Here is a 23,498-nt window from a genome sequence, read left to right on the forward strand (position 1 = left end):
GAAGGCGTTGAAGAAAATCTTTGGATTTAGGATGGGAGGGGGACGCCTCCTCAAGCGTTTTCCATTAGAGACATCAGGGACAGACGGGATAAAGAATGGGACTCACAAAGACGTGATTACGAGGACACTTGGAATGACACCGTGCTTGGTGACTTTGCGTTGGTTCTGCCGGAATCAGACACTGACTCTCCCCCCCCCCCCCCCCGTTTCGCCAGTCGATGTAGAGCTACAAATCAAAAGAAGTGTCTTTCTGGAGCTTACAAAATGACAAACAAAGCCATCTGTCTCCTCATTGGTCGTCCTCCACCGACACAGTCACTTCCACAGGCACTGGACAGACACAGAACAGATGCTGGTGTTGCAGTTGAACTGAATGCTTTTAGGGATTGTTAGTGTTGTCTTTTGCCCGGTAACCACGCTGTTGGTACCCACCTTTCTTCACAAATCCATTGAAAAATCTCAGTAAACATATGGTACTGTTTATCTAGTGTGTGCATCATGAAAATATTTGGTTTTCTTTGAACGTATCGTGCACATCTAGTTTTATTATTTTTTTAAACTAATAAATGGCGGAACCACACAGGGTGATGTTCTCTGATACGTCTGCGTTTCCTCTGTAAATGACCCGATGTATTCGATTCATCAGACACTATAGCTTGGTTTGATCTGCCACTTTGTCAAGTTCATACGGTGGTTTCAGTCAATTTGAAGTTAATAGCTGAGCTTGGTCAAGTAAACATCCTTATATTCTTGGGGAATCACTGCTGTAGGATTTTGAAGTGGAGCCATTTAATATGATATCCATTGCTTAATGAAGCAACTTGCGGTAATATGTTTGGTAAATAAACAATAAAGCACTTTTTCTTTTGACTCGAATGAAGGTTGCAGCAATCAGTGTGCGCCTGTGCTTTTTTTTAATCTAAAGTTTGCTGACCTTGCTCTGAGATGGAAGATGCGCAGAATCTCTCCTTTTGCTTCTACACATTTTGTTTTCATGATGAAGTTGCACAATATTTGTTAGTATCATATTCCGGGAATAAAAACGTGCATGTGTAATCAGACCCACTCGTCACCGATACTCGATCCAGCTATTTGAGTCAGTGGCCGATATCAACATTAGATCAGTGCATGCCTAAACAGCATCATACTTAAGAGTTAGTTGGAGTTCCTTGTGCTTTTAAAATAATCTAAATCTTTCATTAGCAGACATGAGACTGCGGGAAGTGGAGTAGGTCCTGAGTAAGGTGATATAAGACGACACGCTCACGTCAAGTGTTTGTGTTTGTTGTTAATGAACAAACTAAATTTGAAGGACCCCAGTCAGGATCATTGTTATCGAAACCAAAAGTGTCCATTTGACTTTTGTTTCCTAAAGGAATCAAAAGAAAATACATTTTAAATGTGAATATATGTACGGTATTAAAAAAAAGAAGTTTCTTTAATTTATTCTTTTTTTGCAGCGGTATAACAATAAGAAATGTTAAGTCCTCCAACAAATCTATTTTTTCCCAATGTATCCAAATAATGAAAGGCACAGTCAGTCTGAACAGTCACTGACATGAAGTAGTTAATGTTCTTGTAAAAGGGAAAAAAACACAAAAGGGGAAACCAACATTTAGAGGACTAGAGAGGCCTTTCTCTCTGCTTCAGTCTAACACCTTCAGATAATTTCACTCTTTATAATTGGATTGTGCTGTTATTTACTTGAGGAGCTTAAGAGAACCAACAAACCAATAAAATAGCTATATTGAGTTTCTGGGCCTTTTCTGCTGACCGTTCACTTCCAAGGTGGCTTTTGCCTTGCTAAGCTCGTCTTGTCCATTTTCTTATTGGTGATCTGTCATGGTCAGCCCCTCCTCCTCTGTCCTTCTCTCTGCTGCCATTGTTCCAAAGGACATTCCTTTTGTCGACCTTGTAAAATACCAGCATGCTTCATCCGCTGTGTTCACATTGAAACACCCTAGTGTCTCCCTGCTGATGTGTTGTTTTTTTCCTCCTTTTGTCCCCTACTTTTGCAAAAGAATGGAAAGGTAATGGGGTTGGAAAAATGACAGGGCACCGGGGAGGGTCCGTGCCGATGTTGGTGTGGTGAGACAGATGTTGTCCCATGAGGTCAGGACAGCATTCATCTTCTGATCTCACTGCTCAGCACTTTAAAAAAAAACATGCCATTAACCATTAAACCACGTATTGTTCTTTGTTCTTTGGAATCTACTTCCTGTGCCTCCTACTCACAGCTGTTACCTTTGGATAATTACCCCCCACCCCAGAAAAACAAAAAGTTTCCTGAGTGTTTTGGGTTGCTTTGAATGTAATTTAGAGAGCATCATTTTTTTTTTTGCTTGGATGAAATTCGTGTTAAAGTCATCTGCACATAACTGGATTCTGAGGTTGTTTTTTTTCTGTTTGATATTGCAGCCATGCACCTTTTTGGATTAAACTGGCACCTGCAACCGATGCAGAGACAGATGTACCAGCTGTCAGAGGACAACACAAGTGGCCTACCGTTTCCTACTGACCTGGGCCTGCCACCACTGGGCAACACAGGCTTGGAAATACCAAACCGCAAGGGAAAAGATGAGAGTAAGTGCCTTTTTCTATAAGGATAATGCATTTTTACGACTACCGGTCTAACACAACATTTACCAGCTCCCGACACAGAACAGTTGCTACCAGCAACCCCTCTGCTACCAGCTGTTACTGACAGGGTCGCTACAATATGGATGAAGTACCTTTGACATACCTCTCACTAGGACTGTTAACAAAAAAGGTTGAACGGCAAGATGCTTTTAACAGTACATGTCCGACTCGCTAGCTTCTAAGCTAATTTTAACATTACGGCCAATGGGGAAATGCTAACCGCGCTTAGCATTAGCGAATATATAATATATCTTTGTACAAAATTATGTTCATAGAAGAAGACAACTTTAGTACTGTTAAAAGCATCTTGCTGTTCAACAGGGACACCTGCGGCTTATAGACCAGTGCGGCTTATCTATGTACAAATTCTTTATTCTTTTAAAAATCAGCTGGTGCGGCCTATATACTGGTGCACTCTATAGTCCGGAAAGTAGGGTACATGTGTTTGTTTGTCAACTTATAATTAAGTAAATCTTCTGAAATGTGTCTTGATTTTCTCCAGGATGGTTAGCATAACTCTCAGTTTACTGTAGTACACTGTTGCGCCCGCATTGGAAAAGAACAACATTGCACAAGGAAAAAAAAAGTTTTTCAAATCTTAAAGTTTAAAGATGACATTTTGGAGCTCAAGCAAGTTTGTTATTATTTTGTCATCCAGTTTCAAACATTGTGTTCACTCGTCTCCATGGTATGCAGAGGGATCTGCATTATAATCCTATGAAAGTTGTTGTAAGTGGGAAAGTGCTATTTGTTCCTGGAGGGAGAAAATGGGGGCAGCTTAAGGGACCGAGTATCCAGGGGCTGGAGGGGGATTATCCACTCTGTCCTCTTCAGAACGGATGTGATCCTTTCATCTCCTAGTCTGGGCTGCCTTTTCCTGGCAGCCAAAGAAAGCATGTGCTCACCCCACGGTACCAACCGCTCGACTCGAGGAAAGTTTGCTCTGCTCCGTTCTCGAACAAATGGGCCCAGATTCAAACATGTGATTTGCCACTGGCAGAGTACAATAGGTAGGAGACGGGGTCATTACCATATAGATGAATCCAGGAGTTGTCTTTTTTCATTTACCAGACAGCAGAAAGTGTGTTTAGCTGACAACAAGCCCAGCTACAGCTGAGCTTTAGACCCTGCACGGCAGCCGTCGCTGATCGGAAATCAATAGCCATAGTTTTCCAAATAAGTCTCATTCTGCAGCGCTGTCGCCAGAAACAATGATGAGCTATCTGATGTTTTATTAAGGTGATGCAGATGCGCTGAAATCCAGGCAAGTTTCTCTCTTCCTGCGTCTTTCCATCAACGCATTATGTTGTAGTTAAGCCTGCAGAACAACAACCATTTATTTAACCATGAGGCCCATTATCACTCTTCTCTGTTCATGATTTATTTAAACAGCCTGATAAGTACACCATTAATGTGCTGCATGAATACAAACACACCCCGACGACATGTGGAAAAGGAGCCTGTGTGTTGTTACATTATGTAAAGCCCAGATCTAGGGAGAGTGTGCCCCGTCTACTCTGATAAAACCCTTCACCACTGATGGACTTTTGAGAACACCGCCATCTGCCCCACTCTGCGTAACCTAAAGCCGTGTCTGCCACCAAGTCCTGGGGGTAGTTTGTGTCGAGGTCTGCTTTAGTAGACATCGGTGCTGAAATTAGCTCCTCTACATGAGCAAACAGATGTTCGCCATTTCCACGGAGTCCAATATAAGGTGTATTATGGAGCATATGGACGACTTTTGGCAGTGGATTCACTAGTACGTACCTGAGGAGGTTTCTAGCATTAGAGATCCCTCCCTGCCACAACTACAATTTTCACTTTATTACTTTTATTTAAATTATAACTGCATTTTATCACAGTATTGAAGCAGTTCTATTTTCTCGTAATATTTTAACTCCATATGTTCAACCTTTTTAATCACAGCGTTAGAACCTTTCACTTTGATGAGCAGTGAAAAAAGATCATAACAAATATAACAAATAAACAAATAAACTTGCCATGTTTGAGTCAGCAGCCTCAACAAAATTAACAAAGTTTGATCCCCAGTTTAATGATCGGATGGCACTGCTTTGTAAGAATCACGCATTTCATCATTCCAGAGGTATCAACACAAAACACTTCAGGACAGAACCAGAATAGTGTTTGAGGACCAGACTGGTGTTCAATTCGATTATTCTTAGTTCTGTACTTTCCCCCCCACTGGAATTGGGACTTGAATTCATAATATTTATTTGTCTGGCTGTCAGCGATGTGATTGAATATCTGTGATGTGGTCAGACTATCATGCTTCGGCAGACCGACTCCCTCGGATTAATGGTGTGATCTCTTTGACCGATTTACTCTCTGTGCGATGCAGGTAAATTGGACAGCCTGTTCCCAGATGACAGCTATATAGATATGGGGGAGATTGACGTGGGGCGCAAGGTCGTGCAGCAGATTCCCCCCGGAATCTTCTGGAGGTCCCAGGTCTTCATTGATCATCCCATGTACCTGAAATTGAACGTGTCCCTGAGCAAAGATGCCTTAGTGGGAATCTATGGAAGGAGAGGCCTACCTCCGTCACACACACAGGTGGGAAATATGTATTTGAAATGACATTCATTTGTTACTACTGCTGATCTATTGTATTCTGCTGAGCAGCTGTATGACATCTTAATGTTTTACGGGTTGTAAGTTATCACATTTTTCTGTTTTCCGTAACAAAACGTTATATCTTGTTTGCGAAACACAAAACGTAAAGCTGTATAAAACAATTTCCAATCATGTCTGCATTTTAAAGGATTCAGTTTCTTTTTTTCATTCTCCCTTATGCCACAGAATATAAATTACGATATTGTTTAAACAAATCTATCCAACCATGTAGGAGTGTTTGAAAAGAAAAAAAAATCATAAATCTCTTTATTTGTTCCAGAAAGGATTTACAGCGCGTTTCGTTCAGGTTCAATACCATCAATGAATCACACAAAGATGCAGCACCTAGGGACCAAGAAAGGGAGGTTTTTCTTTACCCTAATTTCCCATCTAGGTGCAGCACAGAATCAGATATATCGTGTGATTAATCATATCTGACTGCTTGGCTCACAGAGTTTAGACCGCTGTTTTTAAACGTAGCTGCAGTTCAACAAATTGTTCACAGCAGGCTTTGTGTTTGCATTAATGTCCAGTGTGATTTATTTTCCAGTCAAAATATCGTGTTTGTCAAATAATGTAGAGTTTTGGTGCTGCGTCTGATCACACATAAGAGTGGCCGAAGAGTCAAGATTGCTTCTGTAGATGAAAATGAACTGAACTCATTGGTATCAGTCACCACTGCTATGAAGCAAATCAGTGCAGATGTTATGTGGTAAAGACTAACTTACATTCCTCTCTTCCACCCCCAGCTTCCCCGTTTTTTTTCACTTTAATAGTTTTAAACACGGCTTTCATATAAAATATGTGGATTAAGAAATGATCACAGCCCATCCAGTCACGATGTGCCAAGACGTACTCAAGCTCCTCCGGAATGATGAGTTATTCATGCAGACCAAATGATGCTCTGCTATAAAGAGGGGCTGAAAGCACTCGAGTCTCATGTGTCACTCTAATGGGGTGTCTGCGGTCCATCCATCAGTCTTCCTCACTCTCTGTGCGTGTGTCCACAGTTCGACTTTGTGGAGCTCTTGGACGGGCGGCGGCTCCTGGCCCAGGACATCCACGGTCTGGAGGGGCCCATGGCGATGCAGCGGAGCCTGGCGCCCATCACCACACACGACACGGGCTTCATCCAGTACATGGACTCGGGCATCTGGCACCTTGCCGTCTACAACGACGGGAAAGACACTGAAACGGTCTCCTACCTCACCACCTCCATAGGTGAGCGCCCTGGGCGTGAGGCGACCTGCTGCTGGAACTCGTAATAGAAATCCACATAATCCCTATAAGACCAACGAGCAGCACTCCACAGCAAACAGCCCAGAATTGGGGCATGAGTCAGAGGTAGTTTTTGGCAGATTTCAATCGCCAAGTTAAGTGAAGGTTAATCAAGGTGAAGTTGAATATGACAAAAATCAGGACATCAGCGCTATCCTGCCATGCCCCTGAGTAGGGCATTGAGAGATCATAATATCCTCATTAGCCTGAGTGTCTCCCGAGCGAATCAGGGGTCCAGCTTCTGGGATCCATTTGCATACAATTCAAAGTATGATTGTGCCCTCCTGCTAGTGCCGTTTTTGATCACGATTTGCTCCAATTTCCATCTACTTTCCATATATCAAAGTAGGGAAGACATTTCCCTCCTCCGACTTAACTGTGTGTGGAACGCGACCGTGTTTCAGACACCTTCTCTGGCGGAGGTGATTTCGTTTTGCACGCTCCTCTTTGTTCCTCCCTAAAGCGCCGTTGATTGGCACCGCCGCATCAAGCAAGGTCTGAGAGGGCCCGAGGTGTCGACTTTCACAGGGATGGCAGCTGGGAGCTGTTCTCACATGCTCTTTAATTAAAAGCTCCTGGGCCAGAGTCCATCTGCGACAGGGGCTGTGCCAGGCAGCAGATCGATGAGGAGCTGGCCTCAGCATCAATGTAACACCAAGTGGAGACAGGCAAGAGACGCCCCCCCCCCCCCCCCCCCCCCCCCACACACACACACACCTTTGCTGTGCCAACAACAGCTGTAATTCAAAACTTTATATATATGATATGACACATGGAGTGTGAGTCAAGGCCGCGTGTTTACTGCTGCTTGTTTCTTCTTGACTGGATGTGCGTGAAGGCCTCCGGTGGTTTGCATCAGACAAAGCACTGCCTCTGCAGATGAGGTGTTCCGTGCAACAGATGGGGAATTGGGAGAGAATGGAGTGGGGCATAGTTAGTCAGAGCTAGAATTCTGCCTCTGTTCATTTGTATCAGAGCTGATCTGCCCAGAGGAGCTCAGAGGGAGGCAGAGGGGCCCTTTCTAAAATGGGTCACCGGTTAAGTGCCCTTCAGCAGAAATTGAATCTCACCAACTGCCTGAATTGTATTGAGCCATGGAGGGATAGAGTTGACCTTCAAATAAAGCAGCTCGGGCATAGAAATATATGTGAACAATATCTATAGAAGGCACACTGAGAGACACAAGCAGCATTGTTTATAAGACACGAGCCGTACAATTATTTCCGACGGTGTTGGTAGGGCAACGTGTCTTATTTTACCGTCAGCACCTTGTGCTCTTCACACGGGCAACGTGAAAGGCCCGCTTGCTGCACACAGCCACGCCATAATACATCTGGGTGGATGGAGCGCCCCTGTCTTTAATCTGGGCTCCTTGGCTCCTCATTACTTGGCTGTGGCTCCATGGCAATGTGAAACGTGTCCCACTGAATGTTTTGTATCACAGCCCTCTGGAGCATGAAGCCATTTGTCCCCGCTGCCTGGTGCCAGACATGCTTCAACCCAGACACGGCTCCCTATACGGGCAGGCAAAGTGTCGGGATTCGAAGACCCAGCACCAATGTCTTACTCTATATCCTGTCTCACTGTATAGCAGAGGCTCTCTCTCTCCACGTCCTCACACAACCACCCATCATTCAAAGGTGCTGTGCATCCTCCGAGAGCATGGCAAGTCGCTGATTAAACCTGCCTGCTGCATGCTACTCTGTCCCTCGCCGACTCGAGAGGACTCGCACAATAGTTAGTTCCCCTGATGTGAAAGGGTAATGAATTTCAATGAAGCTCTGCTTGAATCCATGATTTATGCGTTGGCCTATGTTGAGTATGTGGCTGAGAGATATTCATGGCCTCCCCTCGCTGCTCTCAGAGGAAACACAGCCAACAGACACGGGGAGTGCGCAGTCTGCTGAACCGCGTCAGCATTCGGTGCGGTTCACGATCACTCAATTAAACGTGTTGCATTTGACGGTTTGTTGTTCCTCAAAGAAATACCCGCGACTAGAGACACATTAAATGTTGGATGCCTGCCCCCTTAATATGCCAGTAGATTGCAGTTTAAGGTAAGATCTTTTTTTTATTTAGATCTTCCGGTGCCTTGGATGGTGAATGCTAAATTACAACCCCCGCTTAGTTTTTTTCCTTCTCTTTTTTTTGTCCCGATATACATGAGCTTTAAGATTCACGCCAGGAATCTCTTCTGCATAATTGTACTTCTGGGAGGAATTTTAATGGCCACACACAGTGGTTTCACTAGCTCTGAGCAATACAAAAAAAAAATGCCAAGGCGTCGTAGTGGAGGTAGATGTTCTTGGTGGAATCCATCAAAACTCCACCAAAATGCTGATTTGCCTCCACCACCCCGGAGGTCAGTCTCCCCTGCATCCTCTGCATCCCCTCACTAACCCGACATGGCAAAGGCAAGCCTGCAGCACTTCTGTATCTCTGGTCTGCCTCTATCTCTTTCTCCCCCCTCCGTCTCTCTATCTCAATCGCTTTCTCTCTCTCTCTCTCCGTATCTTTGTCTTTTCTCTCCGTCTTGTGTTGCATCCTCAGTGATGATTGACTCTCCAGAGTAAAGGGAAGCTGAAACCATGGCTCACATTTCCAGCCCATTGTGGAGGACAAGAGACTCTTTGTTCTGCAAGTTTTGCCTCAGAGCCTCTGCTGCCTGAAGGCAACAGACAAGATTGAATATTTTTCAGCACCATTTCAGGCTTAATTCAGCGAGCGTCATGTTTCAGGATCCCGCTGCTGTCGAGCGCCTCAGTGGTCACTCTTATTCATAATGAAAGCGAGTGTCAGAACACGGTAGTCTAAGTAATTATTTCGCCAATTTGTTTGATTAAGTCAGCGGGATCAATCGAGAAAATGACGGAGAGTGTTGTGCTGATTGTTTGCCTCACACAGAAGTGCTCTCAAACAAAGGAAGATAATAATACGCCAGTTACTCCAGTCACAGTGTTGGAATACAGTCTAACTTTCATTGAAAATGTATTGGTTTCTTTTAACAGAAAAGTAAAGCAGGTGGAGAGACTTATTATTTATTTGTGCAATGGATTACAAGCAGGTCACTAAAGCTCACATGTTTCTGCCGTAACAACAAAGTCATTTCTATACGCGGCCATCTCGTGTTCAGAAATGAATTTAAATGTCAGATCTCAGGGTTGCAATTGTCTCACAATACATATTTTTACCATTAACATTCTGAAAGGCAAAACAGTACTTAGTCTTACCATTTTTTTTATAATGCCTCGTCGTCTGTCACCACTGTTTGATTTGGGCCCAACTACATTTAGACAAGCTGCCAAGATACCTTTTGTCTATCCCAAGGCAATTTGAATTGTTTCATTTTGTTAATTATTGTAAATGGTTTTTATACAGAACTGGTGGGCAGGTTGTTTTTCAAAGACCCAATTGATAATAGAATGAAAGAACACATTTTAAAACACAGCTGTTGTCAGTGGCCCCAAAACAGGACATTTAACGCCGTAAATCACCATTGACTGTTACGCAATGTTCACAAAAGAGGTAGATGAAAAACAAACGTAGATATGTAGACTGAAGATAATTGTAAACCAGATGGAGCTCGTAGTCATTGTGATGAAAAGATAAAACGGGGAGCACACAGCCTTTAGTCTGCCTGGCCCACTCGTCGTCTCTGCCAATACCTAAAGCCGAGTGAAAATCAGACCATAGAAGAAGACATGAGAACATGACCCATGGCAGTGGGCATAAAAGCTTCAAATTAGGTTTGTGAAATGACGCATGTCACTTATCACATTCAGAGAATTCTGGTCGGAGCCCCGATGATCGAAACTGGCTTCGTCTTTCAGTGAATTCCACCATTTTGGTGTAACATGAGCGACACTCAAAAAACGTTTTGCAGTGAAACAGAAATGTTGACAGGATCGGAGCCGCCGCTCTTGTCATTAGCAAAGGCATAATACTCAACCCGAAGAAAATGAGTGGGAGGAAAATTGTTTTTCAAACCGCATCACTCAGAAAAGCTCCTGATTGCTCTCTTGCAGATTCCGTTGATGACTGTCCCAGTAACTGCTTCGGGAACGGCGACTGTGTTGCTGGAACATGCCACTGCTTTTTAGGATTCAAGGGACCTGACTGTGGGCGAGGTGAGTCACTCCCTCGGTCATAACGACTTTATTGATCTACATCGCTCACACATAACATTTTAGGGTGCCGACCAAATTATATTCACTGCGTGACCAGAGCAAAGCATTTTTAATCTTCCAATTACTTTTTATTGTACTTCAGATCTTTGTTATTAAATTAGGCAGTTCTACTCCAGATGATTCATTTTTACCTATTTCTCTCCTAATGGCGTCTTGGTGTCACGCATAAAATTACTTTTGAATGGCTGTAAAGGGAAGAGAGCTTTAGATTAATGGACTGATATTGAATTATTTCAATTATTGAAATCAAGGCTGTATTTATTTTCCACCTAATTTTAAAAAAAACAACGTAAGGCAATCTGCCGTCATGAAAGTTAGCTTTAGTCACATCTTTACGCATACACTGCCATCTGTTATCCATGTGCTGATCGGCTGCATTTTCTACACTTATTCAACTCTTGAATAAGCCAGAAGCCATCGTGTAGATATTAGATATTTGGTTTTGTTAGAATCGGGTCACATCTGCACTGGATGCCAAAGCGCGGTGTCTCGGTCTGCACGTCGTACACTGGAGAGGAAACCATTTAGCATTTTGGTCAGAAGCTCATTGTCAGATCGAGGCTGTTCTTTGACGCTATGGTCGGAGGGGTCCATTCAAATGGATGTATGCTGTCTGCTCTTTTCAAAGCTGCCTGTCCAGTGCTCTGCAGCGGGAATGGTCAATACCTTAAAGGTCGCTGCATGTGTCACAGCGGCTGGAAGGGCTCCGAGTGCGACGTTCCCACCAACCAGTGCATCGACGTTACATGCAGTAGCCACGGGACCTGCATCGTGGGAACCTGCATCTGCAACCCAGGCTACAAAGGGGAAAACTGTGAAGAAGGTGATTGTTTTGATAAGTCATGGTAATGTGTCCTAAACGTATACAGTTCTACATAAAATGACAGTTGTAACCGCCATCTCGGCTTGTTGGTGCGTGACATTTTAATAGAATACTCATAATGGGAACGGCTATTAAGTTTGTATGGTTTATTTAACAATCTGTCGAGTACTCGAGTAAAGACAGGACGTCCTTTATGAAGATTGTTGTGGCCGTAACACTTCACAATGTGCATCCTAGGTGACTTTCTGTATAAATCATGCGTATAAGTCGTTACGTTAATAGAAACAGTCCATTTGTTGTCGGAAATTCATACGCAAAGTATAATGTTAATCCATTAGGAACTCCACATTCACGGTGCCGGATAAGGCTTGACCAGATAAGATTGAAGGAGCCATTGTGTTTGTCAGCTGTTGAAGGCTCTCGTTTCAAGATGAAAAATGGACCCCGGGAGTTTGATAAATGGGGCTTTGTGACATCCATAGGCCCCCCATTCTATTTCGGGGTGGAGTGTCGGCCATAAGGAGTGGAGGGGAATGTGGACGAGGGCCCTTTAACATTTCTACCTTTCTTCCGTGCGACCTTCAGCCTCGATGATTAATTGCCAGGAGAGAGTCTCTTGTCAGTTAGCCTCTGATCTTTGTGCCTTGTGCCCAAACCATCTGCTAAGAGGCGAGAGATCCTGTTTGTCTTACTATGACGGCCTTTTTACCCATTAATGTCATGGTAAAGGGGAGCTGCCATGGCGGGGGCCTGCTGCTCTCGGGAGCTAGGCATTGCTCCTGCTTGGGGCCCATTTGCCATCTGTGAGTACCGTGCAGTTATTGCCTGGTAGAGGGAATTTTATTCATTTTATTGTATGCTCCCACACCTCTGGTGCCTTACAAAGCAAGCATTCATGTGGCAAGATGTCAAGGGACGGGATGCTATAGAAACACATATTAATATGATCTTTGCATACGAATTGAACCGATGAACTGAACACAGATACAGTTTTTTTCCAGCTTTGAACTACTTATCCTCGTGGCTCTCATTTTAGAGAAACATGCTCTTATTAAGGCACCGTCCCTCCTTGGAAGGAATTTTCATTATGAGTTGACGGGACCATGCCAGCAGGAGCATGGGCACTACCTGTACTTTGGTACCATAAGCCCCAGTGCCATTTAATTAGTTTGTCTGTAAATCTTGTCTCCGGTGTTGGAGAAAGCGGGCCTCCTCGCGACATTTTCTCTTAAGTTCCCTCTGCACATTCATCCAGTCGCAGCCGAGCTGCGGCCCACCCCAGTTGTCATTCCAGTAAGGCTCAAATAGAGACGCCAGATTGCCTCTGAACAAGGCAAGCGGCAGGTGACTGGTGTGTCTTGACACTGTCTCTTTGCGACCCCTTTTTAGTGGACTGCCTGGACCCGACATGCTCAGGCCGAGGGCTGTGTGTCCAGGGAGAGTGCCACTGCTTTGTGGGGTGGGGCGGGCCAGGATGTGAGAGCCCCAGGGCGTCCTGCATGGACCAGTGCTCTGGACACGGAGCGTTCCTGGCAGACACCGGAACCTGCAGCTGCGATCCCAACTGGACGGCCCATGACTGCTCCACAGGTGAGTGCTTCCCTCAGATGAGAGTACACACCGGCAGCATTCCTTCTCACAGATCGGTGCTGAATTAGCTCTGATTACCAAGCAGCAAAAAGTCAATGCATTCACAGAAAATATTGCATAAACTACAATTATTACTTCATTTTTAAATTGTTTTTTTTCAACATTCAGGCCATGATTTTGTACTAATCTTGCGGCTTGTTAAGGATGGATGGTCATTGTACCAATTTAAGGCATTTAAATAAAGCATTACATCAAAAAACAAAGCATCATTTATTCATGAAGTGAGTAAGTAAAGACAGAACACATAACATCAGGTGATTGTTTCACAGTTGTATCACTCTGGTCGATAGAAGCCTTAGTCATACCTATATTTGTAGTTATGCACTCCTCAGTTCTGTAACCGCTCACACGTATCGATCCTCAAGTCATGAGAAATAGTCGGCACAATCTCTGAATATTTCACAGTAGCAAGTATAATTTCTTAACCTTCAATGTTTGTGTTTGCATTTTAATACCTCACAACATAGCAATGACCTCGACATCTCTGTCGCTTCATCTCTGATAAAAATCCCTTTCTTCTTTCTTTGAAGTTTTTATTTCACTGCCTGATTCAATTTAACTTTGATAATTGCTCGGCTCCTCGCAGAAGTAAACAATTCTGATTATGTTGAAAAGAAAACAGCTTACATGAAAAGCCTCAATCATCCACATCAGTGATCAGTCGGAGGTCCACAGCTAGCAATCACATTCTGGTTGGTTTTGCTCGAAATGCATTTCCCTTACGAATGGTTTCATCCTCGAGCTCCACGCGGTTAGCTGGCAGCCGGCGAAGAGAGGGAAACGCGCATAGCGGGGATATTGTCGGAGGCACGATCTAATGCAGGTTAATGCTCTTTCTTGAGTTCTGGCTTTCTTCACGTTGGCACAAGGCTCACAGCTGATGATAGCTCTTTTCTGCTCCGGAGGATTGTTCCCGTTGTGTTCATTCCGTCCGCAGGGAACGTTCTCTCTTGGTAGTCAGAATAGGCTGAGCATCAGATACAGTTTTACAGCTACAGCATATATCTTCTAGTGGCTCTGGGGCTGAAAAAAAAGCCGTGCACAATTCAGGTTCAGCTCTTGACAGGCTGCCTGCCAGGCTCACATTTACCAAAGAAATATTTTACTGAAAAACCTCCGTGAACTGAGGGGGTAGATTGTTAAAGAGCTGTCAAATGTAAGTGTATAACATCACTTACTTTCAGTGTTGGCAGATGCAAAAGTTCTAGATTTTCTTTTCTTCTTTTAGCTGTAGCCAGCTGAAAAACTTCATGCAAAACGCTCATGGGAGACTGTATTAATGTTTTATGATTATTCTCTGGCAGATTAAAACTTCAGATACCTCAGTTCGTACAGGATTCTGATATGTTGATAATCAGTTCGTCAGCTCTGTTTTTGTCTAAGGCCAAATCAGTTGCAGCCCGTAAACTGCTTTCATTTCGACAACATAATTTGTTTCCTCACAAAATATTTCTGAAACGAGGGTTTTAGTCCAGCAGTCACATAGATCCATGAATCCCTTTATCTTCCAAGCATACACGATGACCTATTAGATAATCCCAGGGATTTCGAGGGAAATGGGCAGTTAGTCTGAGTTTGCCTCGCAGAGAAAGGGCTCTGTAAATGACGATGAGTTGGCTCTTTATCCGCCTTTATCCTGTTCATTGCAGAGCTTTCTCTGGTCTAATCCAACACTAAGCTCGGTGGCGGGGTAGCACAGCTAGCTGCCCGTTGTCTTACAGTCTGGGGGAAGAAAAAGATGGAAGGCCTTCAATATATCTTTCAAGATTAACACTTTTAAGTCACAAACTTGTTTTCTCATGGGGCTTTGGCACTGTACAACCTGGGTGCGCACAGTTGGAAGTAATGCTGTTACAAGCCATAAAACAATGCCTGAGGTTTTATGTCCTTTAATATGTGTGTTTTTATGCCGTTTTTTTGCCATTCTCCCACCCAGAGGAAAGTTTGTTTACACGGCCCTTCAGTGCAAATGGTAACGGCCATCGTGGGGATGGGGGTATTTCTCACTGTTTTTTCTCACTCCTCTGGCCACGGATAATGAGGGTTTGCCTGCAGGCTGTAATTGCATCTTTATCACGTTAAAGGTTTCTCCTTTCTTCCAAGTGAACAGTTGTCTCACAGTCAGTTTGAGTCTGTTTTCCTTTGACCAGGATGTGCTCTAATAAATCTGAGAAAAGAACTGGTAGGTTCATTTTTTTTCCTCCCAACGTATGTGTTAATGAATTCACTCAAGATGCTCATTATGCTCATTAGTACCTCCTCTATAACTGTGTTGATGTCGTCTTTAGGGGCAATAGAAGGCATAGCTCCACAATAATGACTTGAAAATGAGTGATGAGCAGCCCCCTTTTACTGAATCCTGTTCTGATATTCTGCATTTCCATGGTTATGTTTTTTTCTTGTGAGTGTTGAAGCAGTCATAAGGGGCACCAATCAAAATGCTGCTAGCATACTGTACCTCTTTATCACCAAGAGTCCGGTGTACAATTAGCATTTGCGTAGATTAAGTGCTAAACTGCAATTAGCAGGGGAGTGTTTTTTAATTTTTTTAAAGCTTTTCATGCTGGTAATGTAATGTTATGGTTTGTGGCTGAAAATGCCACGCAAATCTAATTAATAGCAATGACGAAATCGGCCCTGTAAAGGCAGTAATTGACTTATTAAAAGATTGTACCTCCAGTTCGGTCCCCTGCGGTCACATTTGAATTAGCTTGGCTAATAAGCCAGGAATACACGCCTTTTGTTCCTCGTTGCCCATACGGCTAAGCCTCCTTTTTTTCTTTTTTTTTAAAACACAAAAGTTTACAAAGAGGTTAACATTTCAATGAGATTCATAATAAATATGTCAGCGTTTAATTTCTGTGAGCTTTTCGTCTCGTCACGCTCTCCCTCGAGTTCATGAGACGCTCTCTCGCAGCCAGGGAGGTCTTTCAGCTGCCGCACGAAAGCATCAGCCGAGCTTTTCTGTGGATCTGTCGCTCAGTCGCCTTCATTCCGCAAATGTACTTCTTCCCGTGGCGCACTGCACTCAGGTAGAATAAAGACAGCATATTGACATCTCATGCCTTGAATATGCCTTGAATAATTCCGCGGAGCCGTACTTCCTGCCTTTAGCTCATAGTAATGTGGCTGTGAACTCAGTATGTACAACCAAAATACAGTAAGTTTTACAGTTTAATCAACATGGCAGTGCTGATATTGTTTTCATTCCAACAAGGAGTGCCAGCTGTATTTGTATGTTTTTTTACTGTGTCGGAAAGAGGTTGACTTTACAAAGAGAAGAAGAGGCAAGGAGAAGAATAAGTCTGCTAAGGCCGCCACAATCCATGTCTTTTCTATATAATGGACTTATTCGATTTGTATTGTCAAAAAGGATTGCCCCTTATGAGGTGCAGGAATTTCTTTTGAGCTGCCATCAGGCAAGGTAGTGGAGCGTGGACGCGTTTCCTTGACAATAACTCCTGGATTTGTCTTTTTCTTCACCCTTGTTGCCTTGTCCCATCACCCCCCCCCCCTTCTTTTCTGTCTGTCACCCCCCCACTCTTTTCCTTTTTTTTTTCTATGTCCCTGTCTCCCACAGAGATTTGTGCAGCGGACTGTGGTGGCCATGGCATTTGTGTGTCGGGCACCTGCCGCTGTGACGATGGCTGGATGGGCACCGGGTGTGACCAGAGGGCGTGTCACCCTCGCTGCAACGAACACGGCACTTGCAGGGACGGCAAATGTGAATGCAGTCCAGGGTGGAACGGAGAACACTGCACGATCGGTAGGAGAGGAAGAGGTTTTGGTATTGGTCGGGGACTCTCTGTGTGTGTTCGGGAAGTATCTGGGGTGGGGTGGGGGGGCAACAAAGGCGCTGTCTGTCCTTCTGCGCGGGTATGAAGCACTGGGTGTGAGGGGAAGGGTCCAGTTGGAGAAGAGAGGGAAAAGCATGCTTAATTGAATTTGTGCAACTCGGTAGAGCATGAACAGGTTTACTCAAGGATCTGAGGCTTGCCTTCATGCAATTTAATGTGGGAATGTGCTACGGTGTCCTTTCATTTTTACCCATCCTATTCCACATCTCTTTCTTTTCTCCCTTTCCATTTGCTATTTATTTCAAAATACTGATATGTGAGCAGATCAACCACCACGTTTTGCTCTGTGTTTACACTGAACAATTGTTCCTCAGTGAACACACTTGCAGAAGTTAAGTTTGCAAGACCTTTACTGCATGTCAAGGCCTATCTTTAAAGCACTGGCTCACTTCAACTGAGGACAAAGTTTTTGACTGAGTTGTCATTGTGCTGTAGAGGGAAGTCATTAAGTGTTTTGTAGTGGATTTCATAATCCTTTAGCGGAGTATGCCAGCAGTGGTTCAAGGGGTTGATACTGTTGGCTCCTTTCATTTTTTGATAAAATCCTTCACAGAGAGAATAGTAAAGAGGTAAAATGAGCCAACTCATCTCTGCCAAATGTGCAATGTACTTTCAGTATTTTTGCTATTTTGTACTTCCTGAAGAGGTTCCGTTCCTCATTGTGAGCATTTGCTTATCCTAGAGAATTAGTGACTGCAGTATTTTGTTAATATTAGCAACAGACACAGCCAGGCTGCAAGTAAGCATAGTTCACCACTGTTTGTGACCTCACTCATCTGTTTGAAATGCCCGCTGCCAAAAAGACGGCTGAGTTAAGCTGATGGATGTTCTGAAGTTTGACAGTTTCAGCGTTAAAGTGTAACTTGAGCTCATTAAGACGAGCGTTTCAATGTACTAAGCTGCATGATATTTGACGTCAGGACTGTCAACCCTCCTCTAAAGAGCAGAGGAGACCATCCAGAGGACATGTGATGTCTGCTTTGCAAGCCTGCAACTTTACCATTTGTCCCCCGTGTGCCATCCATTGTCTGATCTTCTCTTCTATATATTTTTTTATATTTCATTTTTATTGCTTCGTTTTATTGGTGGAAAGTAACTGAATGCTTTCACTCAAGTATTAAACTTAAGTACAATTTTGAGACACAGGTACTTTACTTGAGTATTTCCAATTAATTTATTTATTCTACTCCACTATATTTCAGAGAGAGATATGTTTCGTTCCACATTTATATAAATGTTGTAGTTCGTAGATACTGCTTTTACGCAACACAATATGTGGCAATCATATAAAATATGATCCAATCATCTCGGTGAAACCATAGTTGACAGTTGCCAACGGCCATGGTAGATCTCTATCATTCTATGATCCAACCGCTCAAGCATCAGAGATGGAAGTCAGGAAACAATAGCCATCTCTTCCTTCTCTGCCACAGCCGTTCATTGAACAGAAATATGCAACTCCCACACATAGAAGTCACCAAGGAGATGGGACAACAGTTGAGAACGCTGGTCTCATAGGTGAAACTTTATTCCATTTTCAAACAGAAAGCACAGTATTCTCATGCATATCTCGGGGCAGAGCTGCTTCAGTACAGAGCCTTGACTCAGTCTGTGAATGTTTTATACGCTGGCCTTACATTATTGATGGGCCTTTTCTAAGTGCCATATTGAGATCCCCGCTCCCTCAACAAGAATATTCCTCAGTGTCATCCATTAAGAAGCCAAAGATCTCAATTTGAATCAATTTTCATTCTTTAGAGCTCGGCATTGGCCCCAGAGCCCCATGCCGTGGAGAGCGGGAGGTCCGATCCGGCCCCCTCCAACGCCGGAGCCTCTGGTGACCTCATCGTCTAAAGAGGTGTTTCGAGATTAAACGCGGCTTTTTGTTGAAACATCCTGACCCCCTGTGCGATATTGCTTGAGAGGTTTAAGGGCGGTAATATGTGCATCAATCACGTTGCTTTTGAAACACTCTCCCGAGATATCCTGCCGATCCTGGCAGTTGATAAATGGGGAGAGATTGAAATGTTCTTTCTGAAGATATCACCTTTTTTTTTTTTGCTCTCTCTCTCTCTTACTCTTTCTTTAATTCTCTCTCTCTCTCTCTCCTGTGCTCCACAACCCCCCTGTCTTTTTTTCAGTCTCCATCCCTCTCTCCCTCTGTGTTGGATTGCATTTGTTGTGTTGCTTTTATTGCATGGTTTTGCTTCATGACTGCACTTTTCCTTTATTTACCTTTTGTAATGTACACTAACACCTTGCCTTGCTGTCTTGTCATGGAAGTGGCACTGTTCAAACCTCCCTTATATGTCCTGTCTTTTATCTCCCAAGCTCACTATCTGGATAAGGTAGTGAAAGGTATGACATTCCTCCTTCCTTCTATTTTGCCCTCCTGCCATCGTAACTCCAGCCGGCATAAACGAATCATGAACACACACACCATGCTCTTCCTCCCCCACATCGACATATACAAACACTACGTACCTCCAAACAACTCATTCAAAAGATCCCCACCTCCCATCAACTTTTTATGCCATATTGTCACACGCTAATCTCCATTTAGCACTTCCACCTGGAGAGTCAAGTTGTGACGCTTTCTATACATGTTGGACATTTGGTTTGTGTGCGGCCTTGCTTTCTCGATGGAGGTAGGAGGTGTCGATGGAGAAAGGGGCTTCATAACCTGCGCCATGCATTATGGATGAGTGTGCAGCTGTGAGCAGGGCTTGATAGGTGCTGAGGCCGCATCCTCTCTAATTAAAAGAGTTCATGGTCTGGTTGGTGCAGGGCAAGCAGGGGGTGGAGGCTCTGCAGCAACCCTGCCTCTCTGCCTCCAGCTCCCTCTCTCGCTCTCACTGTGTCCTTGGTAATGGACCACCTGGCACGAGAGCGGCTGCCAGAGGAGTTCTTTTCGAACACTCGCAGCCTCACGTTTGGAGCTGTTTCAGGCGGGCTCGGCTCTGCAGGGGGCTCCACTCTGAAAGGCCTGCCAATTAAGTTGAACCGGTGCCAACAGAGAGCGGATCTTTATTTCTCCTTGTGATAAACATTCGGAGCTCACTAATCATGCGTCTGCACTGGTCCAACCGGAGTTGTTTTATCCATTCGCTCAATAAAAGGACGGCTAATGTCCAAACGTGTCTCGGAGGCAAGACGCTCTCTAATGGCATTAGCCTTCGACTGTGAGTCCCTTTTCTTCAGGGAAACGAGAAGAAAATTGAGACGGGATTATATATTTTTCTTCCCGTTTCGAATGCGCCATAGTCTATCCCCATTGTTCAACAGTCTGCATCGCAGTTGCTCCTTTTGTTATTCACCTTTTTATAGATATAAATTCAGCTCCCATGATTCTGCTCTATAATATAAGTGTAACGTATAAATGAAAGGCTGCCATGTGTCATGAGTTAACGCGGCTAAAAGCTTCATTATGTTTCAATATTAAACATTTATAACAATGAAATATTATATAGTGGCTTTCGATGATAGAAGAACGGAAAGGATTTAAGTTCAGAGATATTATTTGTCAGTATTTTGTTGTTCCAATAAAATTGAATTTGGTCCTGCTCTTCATTTTTCTGAATCATCATTTAGAAGGCATAAATGTGGATTTTTCATTGATCCATGGCCGTATTATGACTCATGTCATTCTACTGTCCTTTCTCTGTATTGCAACAACCAAAATGCAACGATGCATTCCTCAGCTAACCATGTGATCTACAACACCGAGTCTTCTGCTTCTACCCTTCAGCTTTCTAAACACTTCTCTCTATTCCCTTCTCATCACTGTTTCTCACTTCATCTGTTATTTCTCCCTTTAATACATTTCTCCCTCTCGCCGCACTCATCTCTCTTCCTTCCTTGCTCTCTCACGCTCCCACTCCTATTCTCCCTGCGTGATGTAAGAGCATCGAGACAGCCTGCCCCAGCCTCTCTCTTGTTGATAAAATGGGTCAGCTTAGCATTCCCCCTACCAAGGCAGCTCGCAAACACCACAAAAAAAGCGAGGGGATCCGAATCACAAGGTACCAGATAAATGCCAAACAGCGCTAGAATGGGTGAGATAATCCTCTGATGTATGCCCCTTGTGAGGACCCATCCAGAGAGAACCAGGGGAATGTTTCACCTGTCGGTCTGCTCCAGTCTGCCTTTAGCTCCCCCGCGGTCACATGGCCGGGAACACAGTGCACGTAAAGTCCTCCCCTGCATAATACTGAGCACAGCCTCATACGCCTATTTATTCTGCTTCTCCTAATGACAGAACACACACTCTGCCTGACGGAATAATGTTATTGATCAAAAAAGAGAGCAAACAATATGATATGTCAATAACTAATGCGGCCTTGTTGCCGCTCATTCAGTAGCAGTAATGCGATGATCATCATGACGGTCACATTCGAAAGTCACATAAAAACTGATCCAATTATGTGCGGGAATGCCAGCACACACACACCACTGCTCTCATTATCCAGCTGTGGTAGCGCAGATACAGGAGACCAATCTACTGTCGTAATGAGTGCATATTGATTTAGAAGATCTCTCTTATCTGATTTGACTGCAAAGGGATATTAGAAGCGTCACAAAAGGTGTATTGAATTAATCAACTTCAGCTGAGAGTCATTACAGCCAACCGCACCCATTTGAAAATCTTGACGTGACTTTCGTCAGAGAAACATTAGCAGCAAACCATTGTCATCAGCAGGCCCACATTGTTTTATTGTTGGTGTTTGTGCACAAGCGATACGCAGTATTTATCCGCCACCCATTTATCCTGCTTTTCTTTTTTTAATTCTGTGCCAACCACTGTCTTTTGTCCCTTTTTGCTACACAGAGGGCTGTCCTGGTTTGTGCAATGGAAATGGTAGGTGCACTCTGGGTAACAATGGCTGGTACTGTGTGTGCCAGCTGGGCTGGAGGGGCAGTGGCTGTGACACCTCTATGGAAACGTCCTGCGGTGATGTCAAGGACAACGATGGAGGTAAAATCACAAACAACACACACCAATGCCTTCTGACACCGGCCAAGCATCCACAGGGACTCTTAACTAGACATGATTTGACTACAGAATGAAGCCCCTCTGTGCTTGAGAATACACTGTACCTGCTTAATGCTTTCCAGGCTCAGCTGTACTCTTGTGCAGGTGAGGAGGAGGAATAGCTTCCAGGCAGTCACCTGGACAACAGGGTTTTTATTAAAAAGCGGCGTATCTGCCTTGAGGCCTCTGAGCATGGGCTGGCCTCTGGAGGAAGTCCCTGTTCTGCCCGCTAACTAGCCCCGAGCAGAGCCAGGCACACACACAGAGCCAGCCAGGGGGCTGCACCACTCTTGAGGCCAAGTGGAAGACGTGACTTCCTTTCTTCCAGACCTCAGTCTGGGCTTGAGCTATGGGATAGCATCCCTTATTTATGCAGGGGCTGTTTGTCCGCACGCCCCCCCCATCACATTGCAGCGACTACAGGGCTCTCACCGGCAAAGAAGGGGTGCTGCTGGGGATTTGACTGACTCCTGACAGCAGGGTTTATTTTTATCACCCATCTGGCCAGATAGGCCCCTGAAAGCAAAGGGTAGGGAGTCCAATGACCCACTTTAGGAAAGTAAAGTGCATCGCACAGCAGCTCTTCCTGTCTTGTATTATTTCATGCAAATTACAGATAGGGATCCAAAGCAATTCTGCCGGTGTCCAAATGTTCTCCAGGACAGAGATGTACATGACATGGCTCCAATCATGGAGTAAAACAACAGTCAAAATGAATCATGCCCCAGTGGCTCAGATATAGTTTATTTTGCCAGGTGTGTGTCCAGGCTGTTGCAGGTGTGTGTCCAGGCTGTTGTTTAATTAGAGAGTGTGTGTGTGTGTGTGTGACTTGTTTGACCTTGTCAGATGGCCTGGTAGACTGCATGGATCCAGACTGCTGTCTGCAGGCAACCTGTCACACCACCTCTCTGTGCGTTGGCTCCCCGGACCCCCTGGACATCATCCAAGAGACACAGATGTCCTCTTCACAGAGCAACCTGCAGACCTTCTACGACCGGGTGTACTTCCTGGTGGGCCGAGACAGCACCCACATCATCCCCGGAGCCAACCCCTTCGACGGAAAGTGAGTGACTTGCGCATTACTCTCAGCAGGCACCAAGCAGTAACAGCCATCACATTGTAACGAGATGAAAGCTGATGCTCTCCTGGGAATCGATATTTAATTGAATTCTCGTTTTTTTCTTTCTTTCTTTTTTTGCGTAGTCGTTTATTTCTCATGCATCAATCTCTTGTGAGCTCACACTCATTCAGTTGAGTCAGTTGAATTAGCCATGACTGGATTTAAAGCTGCAGTGCAGCACTTTTGTCTCCCTCCTCTGGCAAAGAGAGTAATTACACAAACACTATTGACGCTGCCTGCAGGTGAGTCGACGATCCCTTTCTTTTTTTATCTGGAG

The 23,498-nt window shown here is 44.3% G+C and overlaps 1 protein-coding gene across 2 annotated transcripts in view; it reads left to right on the forward strand.

Annotated features, from left to right (window-relative positions):
- tenm4 (teneurin transmembrane protein 4) overlaps positions 1 to 23,498 on the forward strand; it is a gene marked incomplete at its 5' end in the record, with an annotated part of 120,905 nt that overhangs the window by 50,888 nt on the left and 46,519 nt on the right. The window contains 10 exons of one of the 2 annotated variants that reach the window (XM_079272465.1): positions 2,419 to 2,583; positions 5,000 to 5,214; positions 6,285 to 6,495; positions 10,578 to 10,679; positions 11,368 to 11,562; positions 12,952 to 13,152; positions 16,793 to 16,978; positions 19,401 to 19,427; positions 21,898 to 22,044; positions 22,948 to 23,164. In XM_079272465.1, coding sequence (XP_079128591.1) covers positions 2,419 to 2,583; positions 5,000 to 5,214; positions 6,285 to 6,495; positions 10,578 to 10,679; positions 11,368 to 11,562; positions 12,952 to 13,152; positions 16,793 to 16,978; positions 19,401 to 19,427; positions 21,898 to 22,044; positions 22,948 to 23,164 — 1,666 coding nt within the window. The remainder of the gene's footprint in view (positions 1 to 2,418; positions 2,584 to 4,999; positions 5,215 to 6,284; positions 6,496 to 10,577; positions 10,680 to 11,367; positions 11,563 to 12,951; positions 13,153 to 16,792; positions 16,979 to 19,400; positions 19,428 to 21,897; positions 22,045 to 22,947; positions 23,165 to 23,498) is intronic. The other variant, XM_079272464.1, reaches the window with a different exon arrangement.

The sequence above is a fragment of the Melanostigma gelatinosum genome (genome assembly GCF_949748355.1).
Source record: "Melanostigma gelatinosum genome assembly, chromosome: 7".
NCBI lineage: Eukaryota > Metazoa > Chordata > Actinopteri > Perciformes > Zoarcidae > Melanostigma > Melanostigma gelatinosum.